General features: G+C 40.1%; 1 protein-coding gene across 1 annotated transcript in view; it reads right to left on the bottom strand.

Moving 5' to 3' along the window:
- Nucleotides 1-15293, bottom strand: part of LOC106604930 (5-hydroxytryptamine receptor 4) — a 166155-nt gene that overhangs the window by 115209 nt on the left and 35653 nt on the right. The window contains exon 2 of the mRNA XM_014200070.2: nucleotides 4418-4505. Within this exon, the coding sequence (XP_014055545.1) occupies nucleotides 4418-4482 (65 nt within the window). The 5' untranslated portion in view covers nucleotides 4483-4505. The remainder of the gene's footprint in view (nucleotides 1-4417; nucleotides 4506-15293) is intronic.

Raw genomic sequence — 15293 nt, forward strand, 5'->3', positions numbered from 1 at the left:
TTCTAGATATGAGGACATTACTCACCTTGTACTGGAGGAAGATTTTTTCTTTAATGAGTCGGACGCAAAGGATTTACTTCAGACACCCGACAAGGCCCTCATCCCCATAATTCACAGGAGAAAGAGACAGAGATATTGGGGACGTAGGTCGGGGTGCCTTGTAAGGATCTGACGGCAAGTAGGTAATCTGCCTTTACCATTGGTCTTATTAGCCAACGTACAATCATTGGATAATAAAATAGATGAACTATCACGTATATTCTACAAACGGGACATTAAAAACTGTAATATCTTATGTTTCACCGAGCCGTGGCTGATTGACGACATGAATAACATACAGCTGGTGGGTTTAAAGCTGTATCGGCAGGATAGGACAGCCGCCTCTGGTAAGACAGGGGGTGTGGGTCTATGTATATTTGTAAACAACAGCTGGTGCATGAAATCTAATGAAGTCTTGAGGTTTTGCTCGCCTAATGCAGAGTATCTCATGATAAGCTATAGACCACACTATTTACCAAGAGAGTTTTTATCTATATTCTTCATAGTCGTCTATTTACCACCACAAACTGATACTGACACTAAGACCGCACTCAATGAGCTGTATACGGCCATAAGCAAACAGGAAAACATTGATCCAGAGGTGGCGCTCCAAGTGGCCGGGGACTTTAATGCAGGCAAACTTAAATTGGTTTTACCTCATTTCTACCAGCATGTTAAATGTGCAACCCAAGGGGAAAAAAAACTCGAGACCAACTTAACTCCAAACACAGAGACGCATACAAAGCTCTCCCTCGCCCTCCATTTGGCAAATCTGACCATAATTCTATCCTCCTGATTCCTGCTTACAAGCAAAAACTAAAGCAGGAAGCACCAGTGACTCGGTCAATAAAATGTGGTCAGATGAAGCAGATGCTAAGCTACAGGACTGTTTTGCTAGCACAGACTGGAAAATGTTCTGTTATTGATGAGTACACCACATCAGTCACTGGCTTCATCAATAAGTGCATCGATGATGTCGTCCCCACAGTGACTGTATGTACATATACCCCAACCAGAAGCCATGGATTACAGGCAACATCTGCACTGAGCTAAAGGGTAGAGCTGCCGCTTTCAAGAAGCGGGAAGAAGCTTATAAGAAATCCCGCTTAGCCCTCCGTAGAACCATCAAACAGGCAAAGCGTCAATGCAGGACTTAGATTGAATCGTACTACACTGGCTCCAACGCTCGTCGGATGTAGCAGGGCTTGCAAACTATTACAGACTTCAAAAGGGAAGCACAGCCACGAGCTGCCCAGTGACACGAGCCTACCAGACGAGCAAAATTACTTTTATGCTCGCTTTGTGGCAAGCAACACTGAAACATGCATGAGAGCTGTTCTGGACAACTGTGTGGTCACGCTCTCCGTAGCCGATGTGAGTAAGACCTTTAAACAGGTCAACATTCACAAGGCCGCAGGGCCAGACGGATTACCAGGACGTGTACACGGAGCATGCACTGACCAACTGGCAAGTGTCTTCACTGACATTTTCAACCTGTCACTGACTGAGCCTGTAATACCAACATGTTTCAAACAGACCACCATAGTCCCTGTGCCCAAGAACGCTAAGGTAACCTGCCTAAATGACTTCTGACCCGTAGCACTCACGTCTGTAGCCATGAAGTGCTTTGAAAGGCTGGTCATGGCTCACATCAACACCATTATCCCAGAAAACCTAGACCCACTCAATTTGCATACCGTCCCAACAGATCCACAGATGATGAAATCTCTATTGCACTCCACACTGCCCTTTCCCACCTGGACAAAAGGAACACCTATGTGAGAATGCTAAAAGGAGGACCGAGCACGCCCCCATCTCATTGACGGGGCTATAGTGGAGCAGGTTGAGAGCTTCAAGTTCCTTGGTGTCCACATCACCAACAAACTATCATGGTCCAAACACACCAAGACAGTCGTGAAGAGGGCACGACAAAGCCTATTCCCCCTCAGGAGACTGAAAAGTTTTGGCATGGGTCCTCAGATCCTCAAAACGTTATACAGCTGCCCCATCGAGAGCATCCTGATTGGTTGCAGAGGGTAGTGCGTACAGCCCAGTACATCACTGGGGCCAAGCTTCCTGCCACCCAGGACCTCTATACCAGGCGGTGTCAGAGGAGGCCCTAAAAATTGTCAAAGACTCCAGCCACCCTAGTCATAGACTGTTCTCTCTGCTACCGCATGGCAAGCGGTACTGGAGCGCCAAGTCTGGGTCCAAAAGGATTCTTAACAGCTTCAAGCCAAAAGACTCCTGAACAGCTAATCAAATGGCTACCCAGACTATTTGCATCGCCCCCCCTTATACACTGCTGCTACTCTCTGTTTATTATTTATGCATAGTCACTTTAACTCTACCTACATGTACATATTACCTCAATTACCTCGACTAACCGGTGCCCCCGTACATTGACTCTGTAACAGTACCCCCTGTATATAGCCATGCTACTGTTATTTTACTGCTGCTCTTAATTATTTGTTTCTTCGATTTTAGATTTTTTACTTATTTCTTTTTTACTCAACACCTATTTTTCTTAAAACTGCATTGTTGGTTAAGGGCTTGTAAGTAAGCATTTCACTGTAAGGTGTGTTGTATTCAGCACATGTGACAAATAACATTTGATTCGTATCCTCAACCTTTGGTATAATACTATTCCCATAATCTCCATAATCTCCAAACTGTTCCCTTTCAATTGTTACCATGGTTATGCATATGCTTTTCATATTCCTTCTGTAAGAAACATTTGAATTTAGCCCATATAGGACATTCCCACGAGTGTAAAGGGTTAATTGTGGCAGGAAAGATGATGAATTTCAGCAAAGTCATCAGTCAGAGTTCACATTTTTTCATAGCACTGGCTTCTTGTACAGCCAAATGTCTTATGTGATTGCAATTTTTCATTTATAACCCGTCACCGGAAAAGTAAGTCACTCTCTGTAAAGAAACATTTTAGTAGAAAGGGAGTGAAGTTATATGTGAGGCGCTCTGATATCACTGACAGATGTGATACATCACGCTAGAAGGCATTAATAAAACATATGTCCAAACAATGTCTAATGGAAAACTCAGCCTTTCTCTGCCTCTGCCTTTTCTCTGCGGCTTGAGCTGATAATTATTTGCTAGTCCATCCCGGGGGTTTTTATCAATGGAGATTTTGACAGCTTCGTTAGGCGCATTACTATAGCGATTCAGCACCACAGGCTGGACACATGAGTGGATGTTTCATAGTTTTTCATTCTGCAATAGGTTTCAAGTCAGCTTATCAGGACCACATTCACATGAGCTGAATTAATACACTCATTGTCTATGAAAGCAGTCTCTAAAGCTTTCCTCCAAAAACCAACAATCACATGTAGGCTACACTGGAAACACGTTATTAACGCATACGTCTGATACCAGCTATAAACCTATTATTTATATGTCATGTAGTCAAAATTATGACCAGGCCATGAGGGTAATCAAATCATATCAAATTGTATTAGTCACATGCGCCGAATACAACAGGTGTAGACCTTACAGTGAAATGCTTACTTTCGAGCCCCTAACCAACAATGCAGTTAAAAAAAATATGGATGAGAATAAGAAATAAAAGTAACAAGTAATTAAAGAGCAGCAGTAAAATAACAATAGCGAGACTATATACAGGGGGTACCGGTACAGAGTCAATGTGCGGGGGTACCGGTTAGTTGAGGTAATATGTACATGTAGGTCGAGTAATTAAAGTGACTATGCATAGATGATAACAACAGAGTAGCAGCGGTGTAAAAGAGGGGGGAGGGGGGGGGGCATTGCAAATAGTCTGGGTAGCAATTTGATTAGATGTTCAGGAGTCTTATGGCTTGGGGGTAGTGGGTCTATATGTAAGGAGTGCTCGTGTCATAAAAGCTAATGTTCTGTATGATGCCATTTCAAGGATATTCCTATAGAAACCTATCCTCCTGATAGGAAGCCTGTCACAGGATATCAAATGAGGGTACGTTGAGAAGGTAAGCAGGGAGCAGGGAAAGATGATGCCAGCCAGGGGAGGAAGCCTCTGGTTTCTGCAAAGCTGACCACAGGCATCCTTCCCCATGGACTCAGGGACATAAGCCTTCCAATACCACCACCATCCCTCACTCTACCTTACGTGTTATATTGTATGACACCTAGCCGCTACTACGTGCCAACACTTCAATTAATGAAAAAATCGTGAATAATATCCAATGTGCACATTTCACATTGTATACTGTATGTGTATCCTTTTCATTATGATGCTATGAAGGGCTTTATCAGTATGTCTATCAACTTGGCTCAGACAGGTATTCCATTGATAACTCCATTCCATTGACTACCATATATTTTTTCAAGAGCACATGCGGTCATTGATGCAGTGTACTGTCCTTACCTCTCACTGCCGCTGATATCTACTTCCTCCATCACAGGCATCGGGCCCCCGGAACTTAGATTCATGTACCCATAAATGCAGAAACTCCCTACGAAACAAGGAGAAATAGAGGTTACTCAGATAGGGCAGTTAGGATTTATGGTGACCTTACAGATATGCCCTGGAAGTTACTCACTAGCCCTAATTTTGTAAGGCTGTCAACAGAAGTGTATTGTTGAACAACTGCACATATTTGGGGGGAAAAGATTTCAAAAGCAAAGCACATATTTAACCTGTGATTGAGAGGATTAATGAGACAAATAAAATAGTATTATTTCATTGTTGAGCATAACAGAAAATATGCCTGAAATTACTCTACATACCAATAACATATGCACTAAGAGGTTGGGAATTAAATCATTACATGCAACAACAACATTACACAAAGAATATAGCATTGGATATAATGACTGTAATTAAAATGAAGCGCATGCAAGAATAGTGTAACTGATACTTATAATGCTTTAACTTGCCATAGTCATATAGGCTATTGGTTGCATTTCTTGTTGGGTCACATAATCCCATTTTGTTCAAGAAATTCATTGCGTTCACATCTCCTTTTGGGATACGTTAATACAAAAGGCTGCCACATGATCTATGCAGCAGACCTGAAACACTCCCAGGCAGGAGGTAATGGTTAAAACTGCAGAGATGACATTGGGGTTCTGACTGCTCAGAATATGTGAATGAAAAGTGTCGTGTTTCGCCTTTAGTGAGGTGAACAGCTTAATGTGTACATGTATCTGTACCATCACTTGATGTGTTTCCCATGTATTCCAATTTCAGAAATTGCCTTTTGGGAAATGAACAAGGAAAATCTACACATGACTTGTCACATTGTCCACATTTGCATTGACCGTGACTGCATCTGGCCAATTGCGCCTTGTCCTGTACAGTGAGCAATATTGTATCAATCTCTATGGACTTTGAATGTATTTTTATAATATGAACATCTTCATAATACAAGGTATTTAGAGTGCCTTAAGAAATTATTCATACTCCTTGACTTTTTCCACATGTTGTGTTACAGCCTGAATTTAAAAAATATTAAATTGAGATTTTGTGTCACTGGCCTATGCACAATACCCCATAATGTCAAAGTGGAATTATACAGTATTTTAGAAATGTTTACAAATTAATAAAAAATTAAAAGCTGAAATGTATTGAGTCAATAAGTATTTAACCCCTTTGTTATGGCAAGCCAAAATAAGTTCAGGAGTAAACATGTGCTTAACAAGTCACATAATAAGTTGAATGGACTAATACTGTGTGCAATAATAGTGTTAAACATGATTTTTCAATGACTACCTCATCTCTGTACCGCAATACACCCAGTCACTACAAAGATACAGGCGTCCTTCCTAACACAGTTGTGGGAGAGGAAGGAAACTGCTCAGGGATTTCAGCATGAGACCAATAGTGACGTTAAAACAGTTATGTAGTTTAATGGCTGTGGTAGGAGAAAACTGAGGATGGATCAACAACATTGTAGTTACTCCACAATACTAACCTAAATGGCTGAGTGAAAAGAAGAAAGCCTGTACATGATTAAAATATCCCAAAACATATATCCTATTTGTATTAAGGCACTAAAACTGCAAAAAATGTGGCAAATAAATTAATTTCATGTCCTGACTACAAAGCGTTATGTTTGGGGCAAATCCAATACAACACATCACCGAATACCACTTTTCATATTTTCAAGTTTGGTAGTGGTTGTATCATGTTACGGTTATGCTTGTCATCGGCAAGGACTACGGAGTTTTTTGTTGTTGATAAAAGGAAACGGAATAACCTGGATAACCTGGTTCAGTCTGCTCTCCAACATACACTGGGAAACTAATTCACCTTTCAGCATGACATTAACCTAAAACACAAGGCCAAATATTCCATGGAGTTGCTTACCAAGACGACATTGAATGTTCCTGACTGGCCTAATTACAGTTTTGACTTAAATCGTCTGGAAAATCTATTGCAAGACATGAAAATGTCTGTCTAGCAATGATCAACAACCAATTTGACAGAGCTTGAAGAATTTAAAAAGAATCATGTGCAAATATTGTACTATGCAGGTGTGGAAAGCTCTTAGAGACTTAGCTAGAAAGACACAGCTGTAATCGCTGCCAAAGGTGCTTCTACAAAGTATTGACTCAGGGGTGTGAATACTTATTTTAATTTGATATTTCTGTATTTCATTTTGAATACATTTGTACAAATAAAAATGCACTCCATTTTGAATTCAGGCTGTAACACAACAAAATGTGAAATAAATCAAGTGGTGTGAATACTTTCTGAAGGCGCTGTACATAATATGTTCTTAGAAGTATTATCTCCAGAGCAGTAAGGTACTGTACTGTGTGTATGTGTAATTTATCTCAAGTTCATGTAATAATAGCAGTTTGATTTCTGAAAACATTATGCAAAAGTATGTACAGAGACTAATTATGCTATAGTTTACATTCTGTCTGTTTGGTGCTATTGCAATTCCTATAGTAAACTATTTTAAACTTTTCATAAACTTTGGTAGTGCTCAGATTATCATCACAAATGTATGAAACGGTTGTGAGCAAAATGATGATGCACCACTACCAACTGGACATTGGACTCAGTGAATCCGAGGGATAGAAATCCTGCTATGGTATGTGCAATTCATTGTAATTACCATGGGCCGGCTGGTAGCCTAGCGGTTAGAGCGTTGGGCCAGTAACCAAACGGTCACTGGTTTGAATTGCCGAGCCGGCAAGGTCGACAAATCTGCCGTTCTTCACTTGAGGAAGGCAGTTAACCCACAACAACAACTGCTCCCCGGGTGCCAATGACGTGGAAGTTGATTAAGATAGCCCCCCGCACCTCTCAGATTCAGAGGGGATAGGTTAAATGCTGAAGACACATTTTGGTTGAATGCATTCAGTTGTGCAACTGACTAGGTATCCCCTTCCCCACCTACAAGAGGTAGATTTAGGAGAGAAAATGAAGTATCATTCTTTTTCATTCTGCCATTGGTGTTGCATTGCTATAACTAAGCCACTGTATGCTGTGTTAGTTGAATAATTCAAATGAATAACCTTGTAATATTGTTGACAAAAGCACTCACCCTGTAATATTAAGAATTCTTCTCATTAATATGGAAACTATTTTTACTGTCGTTTATGTATGAAGCACTGATGTAAAGTCTAATTAGAACTGACAACGGATGACATATTTACACCTTGAGAGCTTATCTGATTCATTCTCCTTTGAGCCCCGAAGCAGCGGGCAGGTCTTGAAGAAGGGCTGTCCTGGATGCAACGCATTCGAAACTGACCATGCTGGTATATTTGCAACTCTGTTACTGTATGTGTTATTTGGTTTAGAATTAAATGATTTGTGGCAGTCATCAAGAAACGTCTGGCTCCACACCCAAACGCATTACTGGGCTTTTGCCTTTCAGCATGAAAATGGAAATCTCTGATGTGCTTACACCTGGGAAAGAGATTGAGCACGGAAGCAATATTTACAAGGGAACATTGATGCTAATGGATTTCTCAGGACGGTATGGGACAGTATTGGGGAGGAGAGGCTCTTAGTAATAGCTGGAACGGAATCAATGGAATGGTATCGAACACATCAAACACATGGTTTCCATATGTTTGATACCATTCCATTTACTCCATTCCAGCCATTATGATGAGCGGTCCTCCGCTGAGCAGCCTCCTGTGGAAGATATTGTGTCATTCACTGCTCTAGGTGGAGAGAGTATTCCAGTCGTAACTGTCCAGCGGAGGTCCTTGAATTCATGCCCTCCAGACGGGGTGTTACTCTCACAGGTGGTCTCTCTCCAGGCACACGGAGGACCCAGACAGACACGCTACACACATAAACTGTACACACAGATACATGCTGCGCGCACACGTTGCGCACGTACACACACACACACACATACAACGGCACAGGTATTCCATTCACAAGGATGGTCGTCACAGAACCAGCGCAATATGTTAGATGCCCACCAGTCAGCATGCTGAAATTGTGTCAGCACTGCAGCACTGTTAAATCATCAAAGATATACCAACACTGCTGCTAGTTTGCCTGACTGTCTGCATGGAGTCTGGACTGTATCAATTTGGAAAAGAAAAGGTAGACCAGACAGGGTTTGTCTAGAGTTGCGTCACATACCAGTCTGCCCTTGTTTTCATTAGTGTGCTTGCTGAAAGCAAGACCATTCTAGCACTCTTACATAGTCGTATTATTTTTATATTTATTCCGCTGCTTAAGCACTTAAACTGCTTTAGCACTTCAACTGCTTAAGCTATCAACAATAAACATTGTTTAGACTGGCCCAACTTAGATTGCTTGAGAAAATCTTTTTGATACTATTTATACTTATTTCATATTTATATGAGCTCCCAACGCATTTCAATGGCAATAAAGGTGCCATAGACTTGAATGGTAAAAACTTTGAAATGCTACTCCTCTTGAACCGTTTAAGCAATCAACACCAAACCAAATTGAAATGTGCAGACTGACCCAACTTATATGAATCGTATACAGATTTTTTATCATATTTATACTTTTTGAACTATAAACATTTTCAATTTGCATAAATTAACAGGTTTGAATGAAAACCATAGGAATATAGTGGTACAGTAGCAATTCAAAAGGGTCCTGCTCCTTGGCTAATTCATTTTACAAGACCAACTTTGAAACGTTCAGGCTCTCCTAACTACAAATTCTCTAAAAACGTTAGAAACTATAAACAAATTCAATTTGCATAAATTAGCATAATGTATTCAATGCCAACCAGAAGAACACAGCGGTGGAAATGTCAAATGCTACTACTCTTTAACCATTTCAGCTACAAACATTAAAGCAACTGTCACATTTTCAAAATGTTAGAAACTATACCAATTAAAATGTGCAAACATTTGCATATATTAACCCATCAACAATAATAGTAAGTCTTGAACATTTCAAGCTAGAGACGCCAAACTAACTTTCACATGTTCAGGCTATCCTATCAATCAATCAATCAATCAATCAATCAATCAATATTTCCATCTACCTACCGTTTCAACTATAATCAGTCACTACCATTACTACTGCAGTCACTATTACTACTATAACTACTTTCACAACCATAAATACTTTAAGACACATTGCAACTCTGTTACATTTTATTACTTTCAAGAGCATTTCTGAAATCTCTTTTTTTAATTTTGATAAGTAAAACAAATCTGTATGAGCCTAATTTATTTTACTTGCTTTGAGATCCAGTGATGTTATAATGTGTTTGGAGAATTTCTTTCTTCCATTTTCGTCACTATAACAAACACATTGGGGACAAATTGGACGGCGTTAGCATGGAGCGTTCTTTGACTTCATTACCCATCTGTCTGGATAACTGCCAAATGTGTTATCTTACACTGTGTGCCCCAGCTACATTTTATTGCTTTATCTTTCAAGAACTGACAATGTGTAGCCGTTTCATATGTGATCGGTACAATAGAATTGGAACTTCTGAGAGGTAAGGTCAGGGGTGTCAACCTGCTTAATTACGCATCTTATAATATGCCCGTAACCAGATATCAAAAACCTTGTGAGAAACAGAGAGAAATGCCTTTCATTTTAAGATGAAAACCAATGAAATAATGGCACCCTTTCATCTAAATCCCCCATTCCCATTCATAATGACACATTTCAAACTAAGCAATATCTCATCCTTTGTCTCTTCTGAGATAAACTGAGTTAAACTCCGACCTCTGTTAGCTGATGCTGGAATCGAGATGGAGCTCCAGCCACCTCGCCATCTGGCTCAGGTTTCCCCTAGCTGTGGCCCTGTGGTTCAACGCTTTAATCCCCCCATCCTAATCAGGACCTTCTAGTGCCAGCTAACCTGACCTCTGACCTTTCACCCGCCTCACACTTGACACATATTTCCACATCATTTGGCTGCTTCTTGTTCCTGAACTTAGCGTTGGCCCAGACAGATTATCCTAGGACCTCTAGCTGATCTCTGATTTCAAGTGTCCCCTTTACTCACATTCTATATTCATTTAATCACTATTAACAATTTTCAGATATTCATTAAAAAAATAGCTTACCATGGTATAATGATATTTTATATATTCATCCTCAACAACATGAAGATACTTTGCTTCCAACTTTTCCCTTATCTAATTCTGTGCACTACAGCTGCCTTGCCAGGCACAGAGGGACCCATGTGTGTCAGGTATAAGCCAGCCTGTTGCTGTTTATTGGGCGATGCCGCATACCAAAAAAGCAGCATAATTTCAAGGGAGCTTCCTCATTATACAGAAAACTACACACACTTTCCCACTCCTCGATGGATTTGGATTTAATGATAGTCTTGGGGCTTCTCATGCTCTAACTTGTGCTCCTCCTGTCTCATATTTACTGAGTTCCCCTGCCTGTCGTCAACGCCCTCAGCTCTGCTCTGGGCATGTGGATGCAGCCAAGTATTAAGAGCAATTTGCCAAACCATTAATAATGCACATCATGTGGATACAGTGTGCACCCATGCATCCAGAATGTGTCTTTATCTGCCAAAACAGAGTTCTCAACAGAGTAAATATCTTAATCACATTTTTCTCAAAATATAGAACAACTAATTACATTTCATTAGAAGAGTGTAATTATTGATTATGGAGTCAGTAGGCTAACCAACAATCCAGTCATGTAATCTGGGAGAGATTACAGAGAGACATTTCTGCTGTGACTATACCTAAAAATCCTCTCAGGTTGTTTATTGGCATGATATTGTTTCACGATAATACAAGACATTATATTATATTTTATAGATACTTGCACCCCAAATGTGAATAAGAAAAACGGTTCAGGACATCGAATTGACTGCAGGGGATTTTATGAAGCAGAAATAAAATAAACTTAGTGGCACTCTAAATATGCCTGAGTAGATACTAAGTACAACCTCTACTGTGATGGATGTCAAACTATTCAATAAAGCAAAGACTCAGATTTGAACTGATCACCAAAATGTTCAAAATAGCAATAAACTGAAGTAGTGTGTTTCATCAGTATTGCCTAGAGCTGCTATTATTTGAGAGCTCATCTGTTAATAAAAAAAACATCTGCAGGAGTAGGACCAATAAAAACACCGGACTTTCGAGAAGTGCCATGAGAGGAATAAACTCATTGTAGGGCTCACTATTCTGACTCAGAGCCTTTTAAATTACATGGCCAAATATATAAAAAGTCAAACTGCACCCCTGGTATCAAAAGAAAGGATCGATTAAGATGACCCAAAAGGTCGCTGGATCGAATCCCCGAGCCGACAAGGAAGAAAAATCTGCTGTTCTGCCGTTCTGACATGGATGTTGATTAAGGCAGCCCCCCGCACCTCTCTGATTCAAAGGGGTTGGGTGAAATATGGAAGACACATTTTGGTTGAATCTATTCAGTTATGCAACTGACTAGGTATCCCCTTTCCCAAATGTTGGAGTGATTGTGGTGATGTAAGAACTTAGTATTTACCCATTGAGACTGTGGTACCATCATGTTCCAAAATAAGTTATGCTTACAGCCTAAGGTATGCTCATTACCTTGACTGAAAAGCCACACATTCAAGACAGAAGTAGAATTATAAAGTATTCATACACACTCTAAAGTGAAACTCCCTCATCACTATAGTAATACAGACTATAGCAGGGTTATTCAACTCTTACCCTACGAGGTCCAGAGCCTGCTGGTTTTCTGTTCTACCTGATAATTAATTGCACACACCTGGTGTCCCAGGTCTAAATCAGTCCCTGATTAGAGGGGAGCAGTAGAACTGGTTTCTAGGTCCAGAGTTGAGTTTTATAGTATACTGTATATCCCATTGACTGTTTGCATGTCAAAATGGAAGAAATCAAAAGAAAAGTAACATTAAAGCAGGTTGCATCTGCTACAAGACCATGGTGCTTGCCTACGGAGCTGTGAGGGGAACGGCACCTCCGTACCTTCAGGCTCTGATCAGTCCCTACACCCAAAGAAGGGCACTGCGTTCATCCACCTCTGGCCTGCTCGCCTCCCTACCTCTGCGGAAGCACAGTTCCCGCTCAGCCCAGTCAAAACTGTTCGCTGCTCTGGCACCCCAATGGTGGAACAAGCTCCCTCACGACGCCAGGACAGTGGAGTCAATCACCACCTTCCGGAGACACCTGAAACCCCACCTCTTTAAGGAATACCTAGGATAGGATAAAGTAATCCTTCTAACCCCCCCCCCCAAAAAAAAGATATAGATGTACTATTGTAAAGTGGTTGTTCCACTGGATATCATAAGGTGAATGCACCAATTTGTAAGTCGCTCTGGATAAGAGCGTCTGCTAAAATGACGTAAATGTGATGCAACATCTACCCATCTGATTAAAACAGTGAGGGACTGCTAAAGTGATTTACAGTGGGGTCCGAAATGATTGACACCCTTGATAAAGATAAGCAAAAAATACTGTATAAAAGTAAAGAATTAAAATAGTGAGCTATATTGTATGTTAAAAAATTGGGAATGAGAATGCATAAGCAGATAAGAACCCCATACCTACTGTAAAATATGGTGTTAGATATTTTAGGTTATGGGCTGTTTTCCTTACACTGGTCCTGGGCCCTTTTTAAGGTCAACAACATCATTAACTTTAGCTCAAAACCTGGTTGGACATTTTAGCCAAAAACCTGCTGTCAGGAGGCTGAAACTTGGTCGCAACTAGATCTTCCAGCAAGACAATAACCCCAAGCACACATTTTTTTTAAATCCACAAAGAAAGATTAATTGACTACAAAATCAGTTTCTGGACTTGAATCCAATTGAAAACCTGTGGTTTGAATTAAAGAGGGCTGTCCATAAGCCCAGACGAAAGATATCAAGGATATGGAAAGATTCTGTATGGAGGAATGCGTTCTCCAATCTCATATTTTTTTTTTCTTGAAAGGTGAGGTATTGAAAGATATTGAAAACAAGGGTGTCAATAATTTGACCCCTATGTTTTTGAGAGAAAACAAGTATTAGTTGTTAAACAACATCTATTATATAAGTATAAAATAAGATAATTTCCCCATAGAATATAGCTCAGTATTTGAATTATTTATTTGATAGTCATTTTTGCTCATCTTGATCAAGGGTGTCAGTAATTTTGCACACCAGTGTATAATTAGGTGTGCGTTGAGGCCTCCCATCTGGAATGCAGTATCATTATGCGTAATTATAAAATCCCTATACTATAGGTCCTCCTTATGTCTACATTTGAATACCTCTTCAGACATAAATAGTAATAAGCTCAGTCATGTTCAGGGTAGATGGTATTCCTATAACCGTTTGAGTGGTGTTGACTTGCACGCTCACTAAAACCATAAAAGGGTGTAAATCCCAGAAATCTTACTAATATGGCATACGATATCACTATAATGTGCTGCTGATCGAGGTGGTCTTACAGTAACACGTTAACAAGAGCACAGTAGCGACATCACAGACTTGCTTTAGATAAAGCGGAGGTAGAATGCCTTGTAAAGGAACTTCCACTAAAACACAATCTGACTCCTTCACCTCAGCACAATACAACCTCCTGTCTCACACTGATTAGAACGGATGCCATAGTTTTACAACTTAACACCTGCTACAATTTTACGATTCTTTAACAGTCTGGGTTCTCTGGTCTGTATTCAAGACCTCTGCGCAAAGTCCAAGGTCTCCCAGAATTTCTAGCATTTCCTATTCGGTATGACTGTTGTATAGGCTATATAGTGGCCATGCTCCAATTCTTTCAAAGCATGCCAATCACTATTGTGCTCCCTGACGGCACTGAGTTCTGAATGCAGCAATCTGAGGCACAGTCAACAACAAAAACAATAAACATCCCAGAAGGGTTAAGCAGCTGTAATAAATGATGTATGCTGTCAGAGCATCTTAAGAGCCTGCACATTAAAGGTATAAAAATACTTTATTGAGTGAGTTGGAGTCCTAAAACCCCAACCTGGCATACTTTATTTATCCCATTATACTTTACGGCCCATTACATCAGTATAGCCATTTGAAAGTGGCAGACATAGAGGTGCCCCTACACTGCCTGATATGATATTACTGGGCCATATTCACAAGTATAATACCAACAATTGCGCTGATTAGCGACTGTGAAAAAGTAACAAATATGACTTTTAGGGTCCATTAAGACACTTAACAATTACATGGTCCTTTATTTAAAGGATTACAAATAAAAGTGAAAAGGGTAACAACAACTTCATAGAATTCGTATTTGATATTCAGGATCAGGCCTTACTAGTCCTTAAGTTATGTTGTCAGGTTTTGGGAAATTCCTTGATCCTGTGACACATACAGTAATGTAGCCTACACTAACAATCAAATGAGTAAAACTCTCGAAAATGAAACCTAACTATCTACAACACAAAGGAATATAATAAAGCAATAGGGTGCGAAGATGAATGAGTCAGTTTATTGGTGCCATAATCCTGGTACCCTTATGCCAGCAATACAAGAGTGGCATGACTATGTGACTGGCTTACAGACCTGATTAAAGACAACTGACTAAAATGGGAGATTCATGTGGCTGTCTGTCCAAATGCCATGTAGTGTGCAGTTATAAATTCACTACCTAAAATCCCAAGATTAGATCTAATTCCTTTGGTAAGAGTTGGAAACTTGGAACAATGAACCAATGAAAAGTGAAAAACGCTCCAGCCCGTTGGTCTGTGCCAGCTGGTTTAACATGGAATAGCAGGAACTGGAACAATAATAGCTTATGAAAATAATTACCAAAAAAATAATCTGTTTCTACTGTTGTTGAATGTAAACCTGTACAGACAACATTTTTCATTGATTGAGGACAGTTCG

This window comes from Salmo salar, chromosome ssa05 (genome assembly GCF_905237065.1).
Source record: "Salmo salar chromosome ssa05, Ssal_v3.1, whole genome shotgun sequence".
Taxonomy (NCBI): Eukaryota; Metazoa; Chordata; class Actinopteri; order Salmoniformes; family Salmonidae; genus Salmo; species Salmo salar.